Source organism: Coturnix japonica, chromosome 4 (assembly GCF_001577835.2).
Source record: "Coturnix japonica isolate 7356 chromosome 4, Coturnix japonica 2.1, whole genome shotgun sequence".
Classification (NCBI taxonomy): Eukaryota; Metazoa; Chordata; class Aves; order Galliformes; family Phasianidae; genus Coturnix; species Coturnix japonica.
In genome coordinates this window covers 13,362,381-13,386,224 of record NC_029519.1, presented here as the reverse complement: position 1 = coordinate 13,386,224, position 23,844 = coordinate 13,362,381, and the positions used below count along the sequence as shown (strand labels likewise).

General features: G+C 43.9%; 1 protein-coding gene across 3 annotated transcripts in view; it reads left to right on the top strand.

Moving 5' to 3' along the window:
- The window catches only part of GAB3 (GRB2 associated binding protein 3), a 53,096-nt gene that overhangs the window by 3,722 nt on the left and 25,530 nt on the right, over window positions 1-23,844 (top strand). The window contains exon 2 of one of the 3 annotated variants that reach the window (XM_015860815.1): window positions 11,459-11,571. The exons of the other annotated variants lie outside the window; for them this stretch is intronic. Within the exon in view, the coding sequence (XP_015716301.1) occupies window positions 11,569-11,571 (3 nt within the window). The 5' untranslated portion in view covers window positions 11,459-11,568. The remainder of the gene's footprint in view (window positions 1-11,458; window positions 11,572-23,844) is intronic. 3 annotated transcript variants of the gene reach the window in all.

Here is a 23,844-nt window from a genome sequence, read left to right as displayed (position 1 = left end):
GCGAAATAGGGAGAAAACTGCTTCATGGTGTGGAAAACAAGGGCATTTTACAGCCAGTGCAGAATGTCACAGCGAGGGAAATAAAAGCCTGGCAAGGTCACAGAGGATGCTTAATGAAGCAGGAGATAAATGCCATGGAGAAGGTTTATTTTTCATGTGCTGGTAAGGAGATGGAGATTAGATTTTTAACAGGCAGATAATCTGAACCCATCCTTGAGCTGTAGTGCTGTAGCTCCTCATGCCCAGGAGCAGCAGTGGCAGTCAGCAGACCTGCCTGCTGCTCAGTGTGCTCCTTAGGTGGGCTGCAGAAGGGAAGGCTGAGGACAGACACTTGCTTGGTGTGAGTCTGTGTGGCTCCATTAAGCCAGTGCTGCACAGCTGTACCCCAGCTGAAGAACTGTTTTTAACATCCAGTACTGTACAAACTGATGATGGAAGACCACTTACTTGCTCAAAAAAAACCCAAACCAACCCAAGTCTCTCGCTTTACACGATGAACTGGATTCTTTAGACACTATTGAAAAGCAAAATTCCTTCTCAGCATCTCTAGAACAAGAGTCCAAAATGAAACAAAGGGGAGAAAACCATGACACTGCCCCTGCTGGGAGATTGGCCAAGACTTGACCATTGTGCCCATCGCTACGGTTGTACGAGATAAGAGAATTTAGATGACTTCCTCATTTTTAACTGAAGGTCTGATGTTTATCAGGAGAGCAAATGGGAAGTTACTGGCCACTAAGAAGAAAAAGTAAAGTAGAACTATAGAAGAGTTTGCTCAAGTAATAGGAACAAGAATCAGTCAGCACAGCAAGGGGCAGGTGGGATGTTGGGCTGCTCTCTGCTCTAGTGTTGTCTGGCAACACTGCCATGTCTGTCTAAAAGAAATCCCCAAGTGCTGTGGGAACTCAGATACTTCTGCTGCTGCTTTGGATGTTAAAAAATAAAATAGGGTGTTACTTCTGTCCATCAGTCTGTTCATTTGCAGAGGTTCCTACCAAGCCTCTTGTGCTCTGCCCTCTCCAAACAGAGAGCGATGGCCACTTTTCATACCCTGCTGGAATCCACATCTCCAGCTTGCAGTTTTGAGAGAGTTGTATGCCAGATGAGGACTTGAGTATAGAAGCTGCTGTGTTGCGAGACTTACATACCCTTCTTTGTGAAACACTGCAGACAGAGCTCGCAGGTAAAACATCAGCAGCAAATGTATTTTAGAGAGGAGCTTCCGTCCTTAAATGTTCATGATGAGCTCAGTGCAAATCGGACCACATTCCGCCATTTGACCATGCTTTGGTAGGTTAAGCACCATGTTTATTCTAGACCATTTTCTTCCATCTTAACTGTATTTTGGTAGCTCAAATATAATGTTTAATGAGATAGGCTGACTTCTAAGAAAAAGTAATTTCTAAAAAACACTGCTGTTCTTGGCAACCTGAGTATCAGAATGTTAAGCAGAATAACTTCCCTCAGACTATTTATTCGGGTGGGGCTGTAATAGCTCTGAAGCCCCAGTTTAATCTTTGCCTACATGTTTTCAGTGCACAGGAATGTCCAGCTATTGGTTTCTATTCAAAACAGAGACCCACGACTTATCAGTTCTTTGCATTCAAAAGCAAAGACTTAAAAAAACATGTTTGAAATTGAGAAGGAAATGTTAACTTGAGTGGTAATTAAACTTGTGATACAACTGAAGGTATATTGGGGGAAAAAAGCATTGAAAGTAGCACTTGGGTGAACTGCTTGTTGTAGCGTGAAAACTGTAATGTAAATAAACACATTACTTTTATCAACGATGTGTCAAAATGCTATGAATGTGCATCATGCCAATGTGATGTTTTCAGGCAGAAGGGTAGATTTACTCCTATAGCATCACTTTGTAGAGAAACAATCTCTTTGTTTGTTTGCTTGTCCTTTTCATTTGAGTTGGAAATGAATTAACAGTGAGATAAGACAAGGAAAGAATGCCATGTTTGAAATGGAATTTGCATGTCAAAACATTACAAGCAGTTAATAGATTTTCCTCTTTCTCACCTAATTGTTGAATAAAATGCTAGATTTCAAGCTTTTCTTATTTTCTGTTCTTGTATGTGTTACATAGGGAAAAAAGCCCTAAAAGCCATGCAAAGTTCAGTTTTAAAACCTGCTGCACAACCTAATACTTGATATTTGTTAAAAAATAAAACAAAACCAGTGTCTAGCCTTCACAGCAGCAAAACATTCTCTTTCCTTTCTGAGCTGAACTCATTAGGAGCTTTCTAATAGCCAGAATGAAACAACTGTTCTTAGAGATTTTGCTGTTCTCCTTCCTCTAAAGTAGCTGATGCCAGAAACCCCACTGAGCCCTGCAGTCAAAACCACCTCGCAGCTTTCCACCGAGCCTGGAGCAGTGTGTGTCAGCTGCTCAGTATCTGTTCCTATGGAACATTTGATGAAAAGACAGTAAAATGTCATTACCAGTATGAGTTTAAAATTACTTAAATGAAGGTGTTAATTTAAATGGAACTTGGATTGACGCCTGAAAGCTTTTGACTCATTTTTGACAGTACGTTTTAAAAGACAATAGTTTCTGTGAGCCTTGTTAATGGCAAATATTATTTGCCCTGTTAATCCCAAGACTCGGGGACTGTGGGTTCTACATTTGAATTTCTGTTGAGCAGAATAATGGTCATAATGGGGCCCTTTCTGAATGTGCAACTGTTGTAATCTCAGCAGAGTGCAGAGTTTGCGGACAGTCTGTTTTCACATACCAGACTTGCAAACTGTTTGTGGAAGGTCAAGGATCTTGCAGTTGTGAAGACATTTGTTCAGGCTGACAGGAGCTGGTGGTGCCAAGAAGGAGAAACCAGCAGTTGAGAGCAGTTGTCCATTTGTTACTTGCAGATTTCATGCTCTGCGTGATAAAGCCTCTAAAACTCACAGAAGCACTGAGCTGATGCCTTGTGAAATCCTGGTCTGCAGGGGCTGGGCAGGCTGGGCGCACGTGCCTGTAGGTGGGAAGGCACACATTTGGGTGGTCGTGTGCTGGCCAGAGCTCTGCAGAAAACACTACGTGAAGAGGTACCAGCTGGGCTTACAGGAGCAGCGAGGCCACACGTGCATAACAGGGCCCACACTGCTGCGTGAAGCACTTGCTACCACTCCAGCTACTACATCTGTGTTGTTTACTAATATTTATAGTAGAAGCTTTGCAATCTTAAGTAGTTTTATTTTTAATAAGTTCAGCATTTTGAACCCATCTTAATAAAGTGGTTAAGTTCTCACTGAGGCCCTAGGCTTAAAAATAAGTAGCACTGCTGAGGGAATTGCTTTCCTGAGATACTTTGGCACCTTGCTCCCACTGATATGGGATTTGCAAAGAGTCCTCAGGCAGTACCCCTCTGACATGACGGGTGCTTTAGAGCTTTCCGCTCACTTACTCTTCCTGTAGTGAGATTTGAACTGCCAAACATTGGCTGCAGATGGGACCATTACGCCTGTTTCACTTCATTGCCTTCTGTAGTGTCCCTTCTGGACAGATCACCCTGATCGTCATATCACCCTGAGCTGTAGATCATAAGATAATGGGAAACTGTTCTTGAAAAATGAAGGGAAAACACCAAATACATTCCATCATTATTTCATTATCCTCCCCAAACTCCTGCTTTCTTCTCTGCTGAGCCTGAGAACTGTTCGAGCTGAAACATCACTAGGACAAGCAAACAAGAAGGTCAGGGGCAAGTAGGACTTATACAGCTTGGAGCCATCTCAGTGGTGACTCTGTCCACTTCCTTCAGGCATCTCTCCACTGGCTTTGCAGGCTGGGAACCTAATAGTACTGGCTTGTAAAAGGGAAAATTGAAGCGTTTATTGTAGCATTACTAGACTGTAAGGCCTTAGCAGTTTTCTTATGAACAACATGTTCTTTTTTTTCTGTTCTTTTTTCAAATTCACAACTGAAAGTACTGTTGCTATGTTACTGTGATGGTGTGTAGGCTGCTAAATAAATAGAGGCAGTTTAGTCCATGCCAGAAATAGAAAGACAGGTCAGAGGTGACATTTGGGACATGATGAGAAAAAAAGAATATATAATTTCCTTCCTATCATTCTCTTCAGCCTCATTAACCCCAGGCTGCTTAGAAGGAAATTACAGCAGAATTTCATGGTATGTGAGAGTACTTTAGCAGTAGTAGTCAATTTTTAAATTGATACCTATGGAGGTTCACTGAGAGTTTTGGTTTTGTTTCTTACATGATCTAACTTTCAAGGGCAACTCTGGCAGAAGTGTGACAGCTCATGCACTTCTGAACCGAGATGCTGCTCCAGGACATCTGGGGGATGGGGCTTTGCTGAGAATTCTCTATGGAAAGGTGAGCTGAGGAGGGAAAATGAGACAAAAAGAACAAGCTTTGAGAAAACACGCCTCTGCAAAGCTAGAAACAGGAAATCTAGTGCATTCAAATTCATTACCCTTTTTGGGACAGCCTGGCAGGTGACCAAGGCCCAGGGACACAACAACATGTGTAGGCCCTCACACAAGTGTCCCATGTGTGTGTACCACACATGGGTACACATTTGAACCCTTGGACATCTCACTTCTATGCAGGATTGTGAAGATGCACAAGAGCTGGGTCACACTCACACAAAGGCACCTCCAATGGTGCCCCCAGCTGTGATCACAGCATAGCCACCAAGGGAGCTGTTATAAACAAATTATTGATCCAGCACAACAAGAAGTATCTGATTGCCTTGTGAATTAGGAAGAGGCCCACAGCCAAAACCTAAACCAGTCTGGTGAAGGCAACTCCATAGAGATTATTTTTTGTGGTGCTTTGTACCTCCACAAATCTCCAGCCCTCCTACCAACAAAACATGTAAGTGTACTCCCTGCCCAAGAGACCTTTGGATCTAAAGTGGAAATCTGAGGCATTCCAGAAAATCCCACATTTACCATAAAACTTAAAGAGGAGAACTAAATTAGAGGGTACAGCAAGAATCAGTGATGCTAAGTACACGTTTCCTTGCTCCTGAATTGCAGGGCTTTTGTAATTCTCTTTTTATTTGTTAACACTTCTTGAAAGGAGGGCTGGAATTGGAATGGCTAGGAATATTTCTTTACATGATGGATTTGCATCGCTGGTTTAATAAGAAGATTTACTAATTTTCAGCCAAAAGCCAATCCCTGGTGCCTTAGACCTTGAGCCATGTGCATGGACAAGGTTCAGTGTCAGCACACGACCACCGGGGTCATTTATTTATTAATGTGAAGAGTTTGGTTGCTGCCATGTTTGGAGACTTTTTTTGTGCACAGCCAGTGTTATGTTCAACCTTATGCATAGAGAGTGAGTGCCACAGGCTTTCTTGTCCCCTGTGGAGTTCAAGCTCTGCTTTGAGCCCACTCAAATCCTGTACCCTTACCAGAGGTTGCATTTATCTCAGACTCTGAAGAACAATTACTATAATTTATCTGTTTTCAGAGTGAATAGGATTTTACCAGGCATTTTCTGCATGGAAATCTCCAGCCAGGAGAATTGCAACCTACAGCCCATCCTTTCCAGGCCCCTGTTGTTCACACTCAGCAAATTGCTCAGCCTTCACCATCACCAGCAGCATTGCTAAATGGAAAGGAGGATGAATTACATCTCTGCAGCTCTGTTTTGTTCTTCTCCTAAAGGACCTATTTGTCTCTCATTGTATTTCCAGGTCTTTTGTACTCGAAATGATCTTCAAAACTCTATAAATAAATTTGGTGTGCTGGAAGGTGAGTTAAAGCGATCTGCCTTTAGTGTATTCCTAGTGGGATGTGATAACATTTGACTCTTCTCTGATTTGGGGTTAGTAGCTTGAATGTTAAAACTGAACAAAATTTTGTCAAGCAGAAGATGCCTGACACAGCCAGGTTTCAGGTATACTATAGCTAACCAGGGGAAGTAAAAGCCTGTTTACACTGCTGCTTTTAGTCCCCAGGGGCTCCCCTTACCACAGCGCTTACCTCGTGTTGGCCCCAGAGAGGTTTTGGTGAAACCCACCATCCAAGAGCAGGGAGACACAACCTGGTTACAAAGAGCTGGGCAGAGCCTGTTTGAAGATGTCACTGCGCTGGTCTTTTCAGAACAGGGATGAAGAGGGAGAGTCTCAGAGATCCACCCAAGTGATATGTCTCAGGCACATTTCTAGGCAAATGAGTTGCATGCAATTTAACAGCATGGGCTAGGTAGAGATTTCAAGTGTCAGCCCTAGTTCTCATTGTTAAGAACTTACTGTGCACCTACAGGCACGTTTTGGTTTGACTCAGGTTCACTGGAGTTGGAAATAGAATGTGGATCTCTATATGATCATAACATTGTGGATTTTAGTTTAGAGGCTGGGGCTTTTTCTGAAGGCAGAAAGTGTTTAACACATCATCTCTGCTTTGGAATAAAAGATACAGGGCAAGGGAAAACAAACTCAGATAGAAGGCTTTCGTGTATTGACAGTTCAGGTACACAGGATCATTTTGTAGCAGGGCAGCCAGCCACTTCTGGCTGCACATCTGTCTTGCTGCAGTCAAGATACCTACTTGGATTAGAAAATGGTCATGCAAATTCACATCTGGTTCAGTCTCAGAGTAGGGTCAGATCTTCATAGGTCGCTGCTGGGATCAGCAAGAAAAGGCAAATGATGCTGCAGAGCAACAGCAGCAAGTAGGCACGGTGATGCAGCACAACTGAGTGTAGACCATTAAGCAAGAAACCTTTCTTTTACTAAATACGTTGCAACCATAATGGACAGTAAAGCCAAGTAAGCACTGTCTTTAATAAGCTGCCGGAATTGAGCAGGTGTGCAGTCAGACTGGAGCATTAGATCTGAAGCTTTCATTTAAATTTATCAGCTTGCACAAATCTGCTTGAAAAACCTTTTTGTCCTCTCTGAAAGAATTTCAGACATAAATATTTGGTTAGATTCATCAGAAAAAAAAAAAAAAAAAAAAGAAAGAAAGAAAGAAAAAAAAAAGAGTCCTGAAATAGAACATCTCATGTTCTTTAGTAATATCAGAGCTTACGGAGAAACCAGGAGCGAAAAAATGCAACAGTCTCAATTTCTAAATCATTAGGACTGCACTTCTGGGCGACATTCAAATAACCTGAGCAGTTTTCCCCACATATTCCTTACTACCAAGAGCAGCACCTTATGACTTGTGATAGCTTGCCTTCATTAAACAGTGAAACTGAATATCAGAATTGAGCACCAGGTTTCTGTCTTCAGTGGGATATCAGCTTTTGCATCAATTGGGTCAACAGAGATCAAGGGCAGAGCTGTGATTCTCAGCAGCAATGGGATGGGAAGAGGAGGGCTCTGCCATCATGAGAGCTCCAGGTAGTGCCAGTGAAACTAGGAGGTGTGGTGTGAGATATGGGATCTGCAGTTCTACTAGCTTGTAACTGGAAACTGAAAACGGTGGATGTTAAAATGCAGAGTTAGTTGATTTTTTGTTACGTCTTTCACACAAAATGTTTCCATTCAAAGAGAGCCAGACAGTTCTATGGTGAGCAAGCAGTTACACAGAAATCGATAAGTTCTTCAAAGGAGTAAACTGTCACCATAAAAAATTTCACTTTCTCTTTGAGAGATAAAATCTGTGCATGGCGGAGCCATTTTTGCTGTGCGTGGTATGAGATTTGCATGACTCACAGCCAGAAGCACAGCGAGGGCCTAGAAGTCATGCATGATACAGAAGGTGCTGGGGATTTCCCATTGCATCTTTGAAATGGTGATCCTGTTTGATGGGGCAGCATCCGCAGTGGGAGGCAAATGCAGGTCACATCTCCCTGTTGCATTAAGTTGTTCATCCAAAGAGCGTGAGACAAGACAGAGGCTGCTGAACATCTCCTGCTGTAGCCACCAGCCCCAGCGATTCCAGTTCCTCCAGTAGTGAAATCCAGTGGCCAAAGAGATCACATGCACCTTCCCTGACAGCTGCAGACTAATGGGAGTTTTAGGGAAGCACTCATCCACTTCAGAAAATCTCAAAAAATCCATTATTTGTTTAAAAACCAACCTGTCTGCATCCCTCTTTCTCTAGGACATCCTCTTTGCTTGCTTGCTGGTCTCCCTTTGCAGCTATACCATTCAATCTAGATTCTGGAAAAATTATCTTCAGAACTAATAGCCTACAGCAGCCGTTGCCAGTTTGCTGTCACGTTGCACTGCCACACACTATCAGTGGTGTTAGCAGCCGCCTTTTTCTCCTGTGGTTTTCTCACAAACCTCTTATTCCATGGATATATATTCCCATGGGAAATGGCAGTAATCCAGGCTTTGTGATACAGCAGAGTTGTGTCCCACCAGCCCATTTACAGATAATGCTGGTGAAAAGAAAACCACTACGTTGTCTCAAGAAGCTCGACTTCCAATGCAGTCTACAGGAAGATTATATACACGTACTCTGACGCATGAATTTAAACCTATATTATGCTCATAAATGTCTTGCTTAAATGTTCCTAGGACAAGTAACATGTTTTTCCTTTATCTTAAGCCACGTTTAGACAATATAAACTAAACCAGGAAAAATGCTCTTTTTTTCTGCTATCAGTGTTCCCATGGCACAACTATGGCAGCAGATACGTGGAAGCTCGGCTGTGCTAGTAAAACTGCAGAAAAGCCCTTGGATTCAAACAGTAATGACAAGAGCAGTGGTAATCCCCACTTCCCAGCGTACTGTCTTGACAAAATTCCTTTTATTATCTTTCTTCTTAAGACCACAGTTCAGTTTCTGTGGATCTTTTGCCCTTGCTGTATTTATTTGAACTGCAAACAAAGAGATCCTTGAATTCCTCCTGTATTTGTTGTGGTCCCCCTGGAGCCAGCACTGAAGCTACCAAAGGCACTGAGCTTGTCCAAGGGGAAACCTCAGCTTCCATCTGGGTGGGCCGGTCATGGGGCCAGCTGCTTCTGGGAGCCTCAGTGATGGTAGATGGGATGGCGTGGAACCAGCATTGGCAGCAGGGATATTTCACTATGGGACCTTTAAAGTGCCCTTAGCAGAGAGACTGCTATGTGCTGGGGATACACAGGAAGATGTTTTTTTCCAGAAAATTATGTGCCGTAATAATGGTCTGCTGTAATTACATTCTGTACATACAGCAGCCAAACAACAATTAAAATATTCTGGATCTGTATTCGCTGTTTGTTAAGTAACACTCTCCAGAGTATCTGCCAGCTTGTGGACTGTGAGTGAAAGTGGAAGGTTTTGTGTTAGCAGAGGAAAAATTCAGCATCATCTTCTGTTTTACTGTAAGGATGTTAAAGGTTGTGTTATTCTGACTCACATTTATTGTATGTGGAGTGAATTTCTGGGACACTGTACATGCTTACTGCAGAACGGTTAAATAGGAAATAGTGAAATCTGCCATGCATTTTACATAACTCTTTCTTTCATAACACACTTGTGCAATAGGAGAGTCGGAATGCAATGTTCTGACCGTGTTTCCTCCATGCTTGAAGAGTAGTGATCATCTGGAAAAGTAAATGTTACCTGAATTCAGTGAATCACTGTGGGACATGTACTCAGTGAACTGACCCAGTGAAGAAATCCCCTCCAAAGAACCAAAAACTTGTTTTATTTGCTTGGGTAAGGTGGTTTGTGCCAGGAAGGTACATGACAAGGCAAAACCAAACTAGTTTGCCACCATTTGTATTTGGAGATGGCACTGGTCGGCACCAGGGGCTGCCCCTGCTTTCAGACCCCATCCCTAGCACTGTGGGAATGGCAGCAGCCCAGGAAAGTAACTGAAGAAGGCTGCAGAGCAGCAAACAGAAATGCCTAAATGCTGGAAAAACAACCACCTGCTGCCTGAAGGTCTGCTCTGAGAGCAGCCTGACAGAATCCCACTGTGAATCCTCTGAGTGGGGCTCAGCACCCATAGTTCCAACATGAGCTGTCCTATGGCCACAAAATCCACAGGGCTACTTTGTCCTCTTTACTTTGGTACAGACATTATCAGGCCCAGCTTTCATCCTTCTGCTTTTGGAGGGGTCTGAAGGGTGAGAGGACAGGCTGATGGCTGCTGACAAGGGCTCTGCCATCACAGATACCCTTCTGGCCAGAGCGCTTCCAGTTGCAGTGCAGCCCACATGCAGGGCGCCAGCTACACGCGGTTATCACCCTGCTAGAGCTGGGTGGTGCCTCCTCTTCCTGGTACTGCTGTCCAGATCGTCACCTCCCTGCAGAAGGCCCAGGCAGCTCTGCTCCCCTCTTGTTTTGAAGTGCGTGTCTGACTGTGACACACAGCCAACTTGATGTTATTCCTTGATTTGCTCAGCTTTTTGGTCATTCATGTCATAAATGTCATCAATTGCTAATTTCGTTTGGTTGAATAAGAAAGAGCCTGGCCTTGTACACATAGTACTTTTAGTGGGTTAGATCTTTAGTTCATAGTTGCTCTTTACTTAATACTTTGTTATTGGGAAAGTAATGTGGGTCTGCAGGCAGCTGCACTTGGCATGGAGACCCTGGAGCAGGACAGAGGCAGCAGCTCTCTGCTGTGGCAGTGCAAGGCAAAACCAAAACATGAGTCTTATACTCAGTGCACCTGTAGCTTTTCACTGCAAATAAAACTGGGAGTTGTTTTATTTGTCAGACAGGAGTGAGCACAGAACCTGCCTCCAAGGAGGATTCTTGGCTTGATCAAATGCAAAGTCCTAATACAGCTGCAGCTTCCTTTCAAGGGAATCAGATTATTCTGCTTGATTTTAGTGAGAATTGAAATAAATAAGTCATCATGTATGCATTGCAACTCCATGACAACTGTACTACAGGAATACAATAATAGTGTGCTGTATGCACTGTAATACTTAGCTTTAAGTACTAACAAAGACGTAGAATAAAATACAAACATATATGATGGGTTTCAAAAATGTGTTCAAACAATCAGTAAGACCAGAAGCTCTGTGAGTGCCAAACTGCTCTTTTTATCTATGGATCATTATTTCCAAGAAAGAAGTAACAATTGTAAACACTTCCAAGCATTCATCCCTTTGGGTATAAGGGTGTGTTAAACAACAAAAAAATATTCTTCGTGAGCAGAAAAGAATTGTTGGCCAGGGGACTTCAGGCAGAAGTGAATAGTGAACTTAACTTAGCGAACTAACTTAGTGATTTTAGCGAACCATCATGAAGAAGAAAATTGCAGATGGTCTTATTACCTGGTTCATGGCAATTCACCATTCACCTGAGCCTTTAAATGAAGTCTTCTTCGGGGTTAAAGGTTAAGGAAACCAACTAGAAATGTCTTTTTGCAGTAGATTTCAAAGCAAGAGATGTGATTACTGGTAAGAAAACTGCAAATATGCACAGAGGTGGAAACCACAGAGCTGGAAATCAGGCCTCTGCTAAGCTGGGTCAGATTCTGTGCTTGATTACACTGCATGAATAAATTATTGGAAGGCACACATCAAGCTTTTCACAAGTGAGAAAATAATTAAGATATTTATTTTTTTTTGCCAGGCAGGCCAGAAATGTGCAGAAGAGCGTGATGCCATTAGCTTGCCACATTACTGCTTTATGGGTGTCTTTTTAGTAATAAAGTAAAAAATGTCCTGCTGCTTCCAGGATGGATGGTAAGAGTTTTAATGAATGAGTTTTCTAAGCATCTCAATCCATTTTGTTTCCCATGTCACCTCTTTGATGATGACCTTATGATAGAAAGTAAAACAGTATATCAAAGGTAGGGTAAATGAAGATCAGTCCTTTGTTGATGTGAGAATTAAATAGTGGCACAAGAATTGCTTCATCTAAACCAAGAAGCAGATAAGAAAGTCATAAAAAAAAATAATAAGGTTGCTTTTTCTTTAGTATCTGCTGGAACACAGCTGATCAAATGTTGCAGCTTCTGTAGCTGCCTCTTGGCAGCAAAGGCTGAGCAAAACTCATTGCGTTGTGCGCTGTGTATATCAAGACCATCAAAAAATTCTTCCTTACCTTCTTTGGAAGCTTTGTCAGTTTCCTCCATAACTCAAGGGAAGAGGCTCCGTGGGATTTTGCAGTGGCTTCCAACACAGCAAACAAGACAGTATTAGCATGTGATTCTTACAGGGCCTTGTAAACCATTTTAAAAATTATTTTCTACTTAGAAAAAGCTTTTATGTTATCAGTAGTTAAACTCTCTCAAGCTCACATATGTCCTTGATTCTTAACGCATCTCTTCGCTTACCCTTTAAAAGCTTCCCAAGTCCATTAGCACCAAAGCCTTGTTCTCCAAAGGGCCAACATTGCATACTGCATGACTAATGCACTTCTGTGAATTTCTCTTTAAGAATCTGCTTACTTTGGGCCAGTTTGGCACTTCAGCGTCACTAATCTTCCTTCTCACCAGCAGGTACTTGACCGCCCAGTTGGTTTCATTTGAATTAAATAGTTAGTCTGGGAGGTTGAGGAACCACGTTTGCAACACTCAACCTCGTTCATTGGACAACTGTGGCGCAGTCTTTACTTGTACACTGCATCCTAGCGAGTCACATTTACAAACCGCTTCTCTGAAAAAACAGGGTGAGAAAGAGTCATAAGCAAAGGAGAAGAGTAGAAGTAATCCCGCATTCGGATCTAAGTTTGTGTCAAGTGTAGGATGCAGTTTAAAATAAGAAGAGATAATAGTTGGGGTTCTGTTGTTTCTTTCCACCTCTCTGAAAAGTCAGCTTTGATAATATTTCTTACCTCTTAAAGAAAAAGCAAATTCCAATGACGGACTTTTGCTGAAGTGTTTCATCAGTTAAAAATTAACCTTGAAAGTATAGCATGCTGTGTTTTTCACTCTGCGTTTATTTCTATTTCATTTTTTCTTGTCTGACCAGAAATGGGTAGCATGCAAATCTCCTCGTGTGGTTTAAACAAATAAGCCGTGAAATCTAAAAACGGAAAGCAGTTACTGCTTTCTGTGTACAACCACTGCTTTCAGATGTCTCTTTTGTGTCTGCTGCTGTTTGTGACTATGGCTCCATTTTTACTCAAAAATAAGCAGTTTTCTGCATTGTTGGGAAGGAGGGATCAAAGGAAGGGATTTCACTGGCCTGGTTTTATCCTTGAAAGGCAACTCCCACAGTATCCCTGCCCTGGCAATCAGCAAGGACCCAGGGAATGGCATGAGGATGGACCTTGCCTTTTGCTGCAGAACAGAGAAGATTTGTTATTCAAAATGTCAACTAATCTACAGTAGAAATCCACAAAGGTTTCAAACACAGTGTCCATCCCCGAATTCCCTTACCAACACCCATGGTTTCACAGTTGTTCTTCCTGTGTGCTGTTCTCAGCACTGTTGCAGCGTGTAACAGCCCAGTGACACCACACAAAACCTGTATTCTCAGCCAGGACCACCCTTCTGGGGACCACGTGCAGGAATTATCTCAGTCTTTGCAAGACAAAATTTCCCTTTGCTCTGCAACTTGGCTTCCAGACTGCAGACAGCATTTTGCATTGGTACATTCTTGTGAAAGCAGAAGAGAAAAGTAACTTCTCTTGATTTTTCCTTTTCCTCTTTAGTGTATTAGCTTATTTTTCTCAATTTGGAGCTTTTGGATTGAGTTGATCTCTGATTATTCTCAGTTAGGATGAAGCACATGACGTTAAAGAATTGTAAGCTGCATTGGCTTTGCTTCTCTAGTCCTGAAAGGTTTGATAGAGAGTTTTTGTAGAGAATAAACAAACACTATTAAAGAACTGATGACAATTCTCTTTGTTTTAAATATATGTCACCCTTTACATCCAGAGTTGTGAGGCATTCTTTGCACTCTGAGAAGTCTCCAGAGGGTAGTTCAGTCATTTATACAATTAAAAGTTAAGCATACTTGAGTTGAAACCACTTTGTTCTTCGTCTGTGATTAACTGGGTGTCTCATATAGCCCCTTTATAATAATGGTAAAGATAAAAATATGGTAAATTTTGACTCTTAGAGAGAAGGAGAAGTTGAAGATATCCAGAATCCTTTCCCATTAGTTAAGAAAGTAGTATGGAGATAACCCTATAAAGAGCTCCCTTAAAGTAAATAAATAATAATAAAGTGGATTATGGATACAGAGGAAGAAAGATGAGCTCACAACATTTATTAGCCTCACATGGATTTACAAATCGTGTCTCATGATATTCTGGTTGGGGTTGCCTGTTGTTTCAAGGCAGCTGTGCAGGATCTATCCCATGGGAAGCATCTCCCACGGATGGAACAAGCATCTGACAGCATCTGCACTGAGCTCAGTGCGAGCGTTTGCTAGGTGGCTGAGAACTGTACTGATTTGTTGTCTTCATAACTATAGGTAAAAAATAAAAGTGTGATTCAGAGCTTGGCTTCAGCTGACCCATGGGTTGAGCTGCTGTTTGTTTTTGTAATTTCTATAGTTACACTGGAAGCACTTTAGGCTTTAGTTATTTTGACTGCTGAAATCCAGAAATAACGAGTTGGAATAAAAGTGTTAATAGCCTGATGGCTGTGTGAGTCATAGCATAGTGGCCTTTGAGACAAAAGAGAGATTGCTCTGAGCACAGCAGTGGATAAAGCCCTTCCTCTGCACAGCCTGGCTGCAAGTCTGATTTGAACTTCCTTACTCAAAGTACAAACAGCTTTTCTATTTGTACATCCCAAGCTACCATATGCCAAGATCCCTCTCAGATACAAAGAAAATGAATGGACCGTTGCAAGACCTACAGAGGCAAACCCTGCCTGGTGCTCATTGTTGCACCCTGGGGAGATGTCTTCTTCTGTCCAGGGAGAAGTCAGGCACTCCTGTTGGCTTTGCATGGCCCACTTGCTAATCAGAGTTTTTGGTCATTCAACATTCAACACTGAGAAAGATTTCCTCATATCTCACACACACATTTGTGTATGGTGCTTGCGTGGCTTTCCATGGTGCCTTGCATTCACGCAAGAATAGGAAATGTCCGTTCAGTTTCATGACACTATACCCAACATCTATGTAACAGATGAATACTGTGAAATTGCATCTTGCAGAAAGAAAAAAGAAGGTGGTTTAATGGCAGTTGGTCAGAGTCAAGATTTTCACTTCATCTTGCCGGGCACTGAGCAGGCTTCAGGTAGTGAAAATGGTGGGGAGGACTTGGACTGCAGCCCAAATGGGTTGGGCTCAATTCCTCAAAATATTTTAGTTTAACTGAAGCTAAAAGACTGTTCCTGAGCTTGCTGCAAAGAGTGTGATTACATTCTGGTGCTGGGTTCTAAAGTGGGAAAGAGATTTGGCTATAAATGATATGGCTTTTTCAGTACCTTCAGGAAGCAGCCTGCATCAAAACACTTTCTGTCAAGTTGAGTTTGGGAGGTTAAATAGTTAAATATTCATCCTTCAGGATAAATAGATATCATAAACTTTGGGATGCCTCTCAGGAGAGAGGGCCTTTCCTAATGCTTCCAACCATCCTGAAGCCTCAGGACCAAAATGCTCTAGGATGTTTGTTTGTTTGCTCTGCATACAAACTGCTCTTATCTCACATCACTTTTTGTGGGACTCAGCTAGCAAAAAAAGTGTCTGTGAACTTCACGCTTCTGCTTCTGGCTCCTGACACAATCTTTGCTTCTTGTGCTCTGTAGATGGAGCAGATCAAGTTGAGTTCTGTTGTTATTGTGAAGATACGGTACCATGGGCACAGTTTCCTGCTCTGTGGCCAAGCCAGGAACTGGGTCAAGCAGCAAAAGCAAATTGTTGTCTAAGTGTGAGATCTGTGCCTTCAGGAACAGGGCATGGGCCGAACTACAGATCTCTTTTTTTACAGACTTTAGGAACTTCAAAAGAACACATGTAGATGTTCAGCACAATCTAACACTTTTGCTGACACCAAATTTGCCTGCTGCCATAAGAGTACCTCGATGCTGGTGATCCATCAGATCCACTCATTGCCGTGGTGTGGGATGCCCAGTTAAATTTGTGTCAGAGGACTGAGTGCTTTGTTTGGAAAAGTTAACAAATCCTGCAGTTCTTCACCGTGGAGAGTGAAACTGTAGGGAAAGAGAGTTGAAGTCTGAAGCAAGGCTGAGCAACAGATGCTCTGTTTGCATCTTTGTTTTTCTAGGGTAGCAGAGAGCCTGAGTCTTTAGGGAACCGAGCTGCAGTGTTTTGAATTGATATTTGTGTTGATTCTTTGGGGAATCCACTGTTGGTTTTGGGCTGGTATGCTGCTCTCACACCTACACATTGCATTACGTTGTAGTGCACCACAGGCCTGCTTCACACGTGCTTACCGAAGTGTGAACAATCATGTACATGCCATTAGTATGGTCTTTTCAATAACAAAACTGATATTAGGCGTAATTGCATATTGGTCCTTAAATAAAGAGAGAGGTGTGTCTGCAGTCACCAGCTCAGGCTCTGCTAACAGGGCAAGAGGGAAAAACCCACACGTATGAGAAAGTCAGAAGAATCTGTCGACATGAATTGTTCTCATGGTACTTGTGATGATATATGGTGGTTTCTTACCACACAGCAACCAAAAGAATCAGTCAAATTGCTGGAATGAAAGTGCGATGAGAAGGACTAATTACTCAGCCCTCAGATGCCTTTTAAATAGTGGGTGAATAGATACTCTGTGCTGTGACAATCTATCACTCTGCTTTTGACATAAGTGATTGGGGGTAGAAAAGGAGCACTGCACGCAGCACTATTTATCATGGGCTGCATGTTTTCTTCAGGCTGGTAGCATTTGTACTTTTGTTTTTACTTTCAGCTGCTTCCCTTAACTAGTCTGATCCCTTCGATAGAGTTTCCCTATATACAGCGTTAGCTGATGATGAGTGTTATCACAGTTTGATCACAATTTTAATGAGAAGGTAAAAATCTATACATTCAATTAGAATGTATTGATATCATTTTTTTTTATATGGGTACTTCTCATTGTTTTCAGCAAAATACGGTCATTAGTTGCTGTTGAATGGTTTACCACTAAATGTAGTTTGAAGAAAAAACGTGGCACTTATTTTTGCAAATGAGGATGTTCTGTATCTCTTCTCCACTATCTCAGCCATTGCATGGCTTAGTGTACAATTACTCGTGTTTTTTATATCTATGTTTTGATATTAGAGAGTTAGCATTATGCAAAGCATTTACTCCCTCAGTAGGGATTATTTTATGTGATTTGAAACAAGTTGCATTTGAATTAAACTGGAATTCAGCAAAAAATGCACAAAAGCATAAAAAATGTTTTTTAAGGCACTTAAAATTAATTATTTATGTGAGATTCCCTACAAATAAGCTAGATGGTTTTTATGCAAAGTGTGATCCCTCTTTGATTGCACTTCTTTTCTTTGTCTTAAAAAAACAATTTGAATACCAAATTCCAGTTTCTTTGATGCTATCTGTTTAGGAAGAAGTACATGGTACGCACAGGGGAGGCAGAACTGTAGTGCTGGCTGATGAACTGCGAAGCCCAGAGCAGCTTCCTTCAGCTCTTTAAGAGAACTACTGTGCACTTTAGCCCAAGCCGTGGGCTCAGTGCTCCCTTCCATGCCATATTACAAAGTCATGTTGTAAATCACATATGTTGATATTCGTCAGTAACTCCTGAATTCCCTTGAAACTAAAAACTTATGAATGGTGTCCATGCATGGAAGTGCTTAGTGCATTGGTCTTGTGTTTTAGTGCTTGCTTGCAACACAGATGTGATGTGGCTTTGGGATAGCTGGGCTTTTGCACGTCAAGAACAGCTGACTCCATTATGACTTAACCTCTCTGAGACACTCACTGGGGGAAGGCACGAATACAGCTACTGGCTATAGGGTGGGAAGAGCCCTCATCCCAGGAGAGCCCTTCGGAGAGCAGACAGGGCTGTGGCCACACCAGCCTGCATGTGGCATCCTCAGCAAGTTCTGCTTGGAGACTGTGTGCCAGAGGCATGCTAACCTGCATTTTTCAGCCTAGAATCCTGCCCACCAGGTGACAGTATGCTGAGCTGTTCAAAGGGCTATCGACAAAAAACAAAGATTATTTCTACTCCAAATTTCAGAGAGAATGAGAATCAGCCAGCTGAGTGAGTCACATAGGGCAATTCTAGCACTCATGATCTGTGCACAGTGATTTTGCCTCCTGATGAGTAAAATACAAGAAAGATCTAAAAGCCTTTGTTTTAATTATGTATTTTCTTAATTTTGGGGGTTATCCCAGCGTCTCAGCCAAATGACAAGAAGCCATCTGGGTTAGGTCATGCCTTGTGTCTCCCAGTAATTGCACGGTGTGAGGATAGGACAGCAATGGCAGCATGGGCACTGAGCTTAACTACCAGCTTTTACTTTACTGGCTCTGGCTGGAGCTGGTTGCCACTTCTTTACCTGGGAGCAACTGGAGCTCCTGCAATGACCATTGTGAGTCATAGTGCCCTGGCTGTGTTTGCAAAACTCCCAGAGTTCAGTATTTTTGTCTAGCACAACAGAGATATGGATGAAGACCATCAAAGAGTACCACACAAGGTCTGCACCAAGTCCTTTTGGATGCACAAGTTTACCAGACTGAAGGCATTAGCTTCCATCACAGTTCAGAGAGCAGCTCCAGCCTTCCCCTAGGTGCTAGACAGTGTCAGAGCACCAGCACAGCACAGGCCTTGGGCTACTTCACCTCCTCAGCCACATGCTGAACTGAACACATCTGACTTGGCAATGCTGCTTATGAAGGCTGCTTTTTAAAGTAGGGGTAGGAGGGGGAGGGGACATGTAATGGAAAGATGCACAAGGGCTGCTAAAGGTGCAATGAAAGCAGAGCAGCTCTCTGCCTCAGCCCCAGAAGACTGTGGTAGGGAAAAGCTGGAGGAGGAGGGGAGGCTTGCACAATGCAATTTGCTCACATCATCCCAAAGGATCAATTTCCAAGCCATTATCTACTTTCCCACACGTGCAAGCACATGTACCTCACTGATCTGGGAAGGATTTGTGAGTTACTACCTGAGGAATAAACATCCCTGTAGGGACGCCATTTGCGTTAGGGGTTGTTAATGGCTGCCCAGGCCCCACTGCCCCACCAGGGACAGCACACAGTGCTATCAGCTTATTTTTCACTGAGGCACATCCAGTGTCTTTGGGGTCTTTTAAATCTGTCTTCAGCCCAGACGTGAGGCCGAGGCCTTCACCATTCCTAAGCCAGCATGACAGACACAGCTATCTAGCAAGTCAGACTAGCCCTCCCCAGCACAATCGCAGGAAGTTATTCCAAGCCTCAGACAAACCCCATTTCTATCTCTGGAAGAGTAAAAGGTCAAAAAACACCAGGCTGTAGCGGTGCCAGCAGCAGTAATCCCAGCAGCCCCAGCGCAGCTGGAGCAAGCCGCGTCCCCACGGGGTAGGGCTGAGGCATGGGGCGCTGGGGGCTCGGTCATGGCCGGTCTGGGCCCACAGGAGGCCCTGCAGGGGAAGGGGAGCGCAGCCGCCAGGTCACAGGGGAGCCTGCATGGTTGCAAGCCCACCCGCCCTGCTGCTGGCTCCCAGCCACCTCCCCACCCGCTGCCGGCAAGAGGCAGCGCAATTAGCACAAGTCCTGATTAGCTCCTTCCCTACACGCTCACAGTGTGCTAGCAAAACAGGAGGTTTATGGGGCTCTAGGTTGTACTCCAGCAGCAGCTGTGTAGCCCCAAGCTGTCCAGGCATGGCAGGCCGTGCTCTGGCAATAGTTGCAGCAAAGACACGAGGACATCTCTTGCCAATCCCTACTACCCTCACAGGGTTTTGGGAATGGCACCTTCCCTCCTGAAACCCCTTCCCTCCTGTTGAGTTGCTTTCCTTTCTGTTTGGCACCAGCAAGAAGACCAGCCAGGACCTGGTGTTGCAGTGCAGCCTCTCTCCCCATGCATTCCTTTTTTGTTTGTCCTTCATCCCTCAGCTTTCCTGCTCTACCCATCCCTGCTTTGCCAAGTTTCTTGCTGGTTTGGGTCTCCTCAAGCTTTCACTTTAGCTTTCCTTTTGAAACCTCTCACTGTCACCTACTTCTGCTTTACTGCCAGCCCCATTTAAACACAGCCCTCATCTCTACTCATGCTGCTGCCTGCAAGCAGCACTGCTGTGCTGCTGCTGAAGGCTGACAGCAAAGGAAGTAGAGGAAACCTTTGGTAGTTGAACCATTTTGCTTGGAGGAGTGGAAGAGGCCAGGCAAGGGCTGTGTGGGACTGTGGGTGAGTTCTGCTCTCATGCTTCACTGATCTGGAAGCGATGGCACACACGGAACACCAGGAGGTTTTGGTAATCTGCTGCATGCTTTGAGCAGATCCCAGTATACAAGATTGTCTTGGCATTTGTGCTATTACATTCTCCTTCTTTGTGGATCTTTCCTATGGAGTTCAATGAAACAAAAAGCACTTAAAAACCGAAAATGAGGTTATATGATTTCAAAAATTATGGAGGAACTCTGAGCTCGCCTGAATTTCACTTCAGATCCTGTTTAGCAGAGCAGGTTGACAGTGTCAGCATTAGCAACAGCCACTCTTAAATTCACTTCCTTCTCAAGCACATGCAAGCGCTGCAGGCTGCACACTGGACTGCACACTTTGGATCTGAGAATTTGAGAAATGTTGTCTGGGCTAGATAGAAGAGAATGACTTTAAAATCAATATGAAGACCAACTGGCAAAGCCTCCCCATCAGAGGACAACAGAGCTGCTGGAGCTGCGGCCAAGTGTGCCTCATTTTGGGGATGGGGGGGAAGAAGATATGTCTGTAACAGTGCTGCTGGCACCCAGACCAGTACCAAGTGTTGCAAAGGCACAGGCAGCATCCCCATCCTGAGAGATGGCCAGTGGCCTCATTTTCTGTGCGTGGCTTGACGTACATAAACTCATGAAAGAAGGGATGGCGAAGGGATGAGAAAAGAGAGAGAAGCTGCAGAAAAGCAGAAATAAACACTGTAGTTTTGAAAATGACTGTGGAAAAACCCAGCTGGCTCTTTGTCCTCACTTTTGTAACAGTAACATTGATCCTATTTCACCTTCCCACAAGCACATTCTCTGTTGATAGTTTTACTGTTACCAAAAAAAAGAAAAGAAATGGGGGGAGGGTCTGGGTAAGCTGTGCACCACTGGTGCCTGCCTCCCAGTTTACCACTTTCCATTTGCTAAGGATTTAACTTTTGGTGTTTAATAGATCAGTGCTCTGACAGGCTGAAAAATGATGGAAAGGGAGCTATTACCCTTCTCCCACATTGCTCATATTTGAGATACTGCTGAGAACATTAATTGCACGTTGTTCCTGATAGATCAAGCTGAACTTTCGTTTCTGAAATCTGTTTTCACTCCCCAAACTGTTCCACTCTTTGTGGAGTTTGGCAGAGAGCTTCACTCCTGCTGCACTCACACAGAGTCTGCATTACAAAATACTGACAACTGCCCGAATGTAACCCCACAGAGAAGGCACCTGCTCAGGAAAACCGGCCCATCCTCTACAAGCTGCAGCAGGGAGGTTGGGACGCTGTCATGTTAGTGCCATGCTGAATTTTGGCTTTCCACACCACAGGCATGGTCAGGCTGAAGGACACCGACCTGCTGCCCGTGGCCAGGGCCAGGAAGCTGCTTTGAGGCACCCTGGGCTCATGCCTGGTCTGAGTGCTGCTTTGGCACTCTGGCTTCCAGGCAAAGCTGCTGTTTGGCAAGTCTGGGGATTTCCTAGGAATAAATCATGGCACATAGTTGTTTTCAGAGCTGCTGTGATCAGAGTGCAAATCTGCAGCATGAAGGCACTCCAGAATTTGGAGCGTTGAGGTGAAAGCATACAACGTGCCAAATGTGATTGTTTTCCTTTTGCAGCCCGTTATATTCAGAGGCTGAGGAAATGATTTAATATTTCTGAACATGTTGTGATTTCATCGCTGGGTTCAGCAAGGGAAGTTTGAGAAGGCATGCAAATTAAGATAAACATTTAATACTCTGTTGGTGCTGGATTTGCCATGCTGCTTTCTGACCGTGTGGCTTAGGAGTTATTAAATGAATAGCAGTGCAATGCAGAGTTGCTGGCCAAGGGCACAGTGATGTCTTCACTACGAGGCCAAAGCTGTAGCACTAACAGGGGTCTGAGGAAACTTAACTGATCTGCAGCTCATAGCTTGAATGTCCCACATTGGGAGGAGAGAAGAAAAAGGACTGAGAATGAGCGATGCAGGTTGGGAGCAATGCCAGCTCTGGAACACCTCTCTCCGTGTGTCGATGTGAGGCTGGCAGAGAGCAAAGCAGCACAGTGAGAAAAAACACGTGGGTCTGCAGAATTTCACAGGCAGCATCGCCGTCCCACCGCAGAGCAAAGAAATGTGCAGCTCACCCCAAAGCATGGGAAGTTTATATGACGGCTGTTTGGATCCTGGGGCTGACTGGAGCCAGCTGACTTTGTGAAGCACACCTCGAGTTGCTGAGGTGAGAGCCCTCAGCATCGCCCTGCACACCCTGTTTGCTGGGAAGAGACTTGGGACACAGCAGTGACAGAAGAACTCCAACAGCTCTGAGAGGATTCTTAAACAAACAAAAGAAAACCTGGCACGGGGAGCTCTGTTTATATTTTTCCTAACATTTATGTATTTTAAAATAAAAAATGATGGGCAGGAGATGTTGTGTATTATGAGCCATATGAGTGATGACCGCTTTTCCACAAACTGAGGAGAAAGAAAAAAATAATTCTAAAAAATGTCTAAAAACCAGTTCAGTCTCCTGTGAAATGTAAAGCAGAGAAGATTAATTTAGGAGAGCTTTTAAAGAAGGAAAACCAGTTCTTAAAACTCACCACTGCATAGCAGAATACTGAAGGGTAAACTAGCTATGCAGTTGATGGGAAGGCAGCTGAAAACAGCAGAACTGCAGTCAAAATAGATGTCTAAACTCTCTAGCACTGGCTTTCTAATACTTCGAAATGAGCAATCGGGTGAAAACCCAGCTGTCCTCATTCGGTGCTGTGTGGCTCAGCATGGCCCGGCTCAGCCCCCACACACCCACAGCGAAAGAACTTGCCCCATGCACTTCAGCCCCATGTGTATCAGTCAGTTTCACCCACACACTTAGCATAGCCTTAAGTACAGTGACGACTTTTACTACAGTGTGGGGGCAGATAGCACCCAGCAGTAGGAGGGCCTCTCTTGCCATGTTAGAGAAGATGTTTGTGGTCCGGCTGCAGAAAAGTTAGGGCTGAGGGCAGCTGGTGAGTAACACGCAAACCCCAGACTAGAGCCACGAGGGGTGAGTTCATCATCTGATGTGGCTGATAGAAAGGCTGCTCATCGGTCCAAGGCAGATTTTCTTTATTCAGATAATTCCTTCAGCTCGTGTTTCCATTTTTGGGAATCTCTCCATTTCTCAGTGCTTCCTGTCAAGAGGAGGACCTGGCCCTCTCCAAACAAGTGGGAGCTTTGCCATTTACTTCAGTAGAGTCTGAATGTCATCTCAAAGGCCGGTGACTCCCACGGGATGGATTGCAAGCCAGAACATAGATCCAGCAGACATCTCCAGTGTCTGCACAACAGGGAGTGCTCCAATCTACTGGGAACTAGTGCTCCTCTCACAGCAGGGTCCAGGGCTCTTCTGGGCATTGGTGGCTACTGCTGTGATGCTGGACTTCTCAATCTTTTTCTATTAATCTCCACCCATGTATACAGAAAGGTTGGTTCTTGTTTCCAGCGCTCTTGGCCTGCTCCCCGAAACAAGCCCTCCCACGCATGTGGCCTCCTCCCCGCTCTGCTGCTGCTTTCTTCACTCTTCCTTTCTCCTGGCAATTCTGGGAGAGAAATGGAGTGCAAAGGTCAAAGTCTTTGCAGTGTGAAGTGGGGGATTTGATGTGGGTGCATAAACAGAGGGCTGAGATCTGGCCCACAGTGGATATGGGGATGTGTCCGGCACCAGCCCATCCCTGCACTGAGCCATGCTGTCATCATTGGGCAGAAGTGTTGCAGCGTAAAC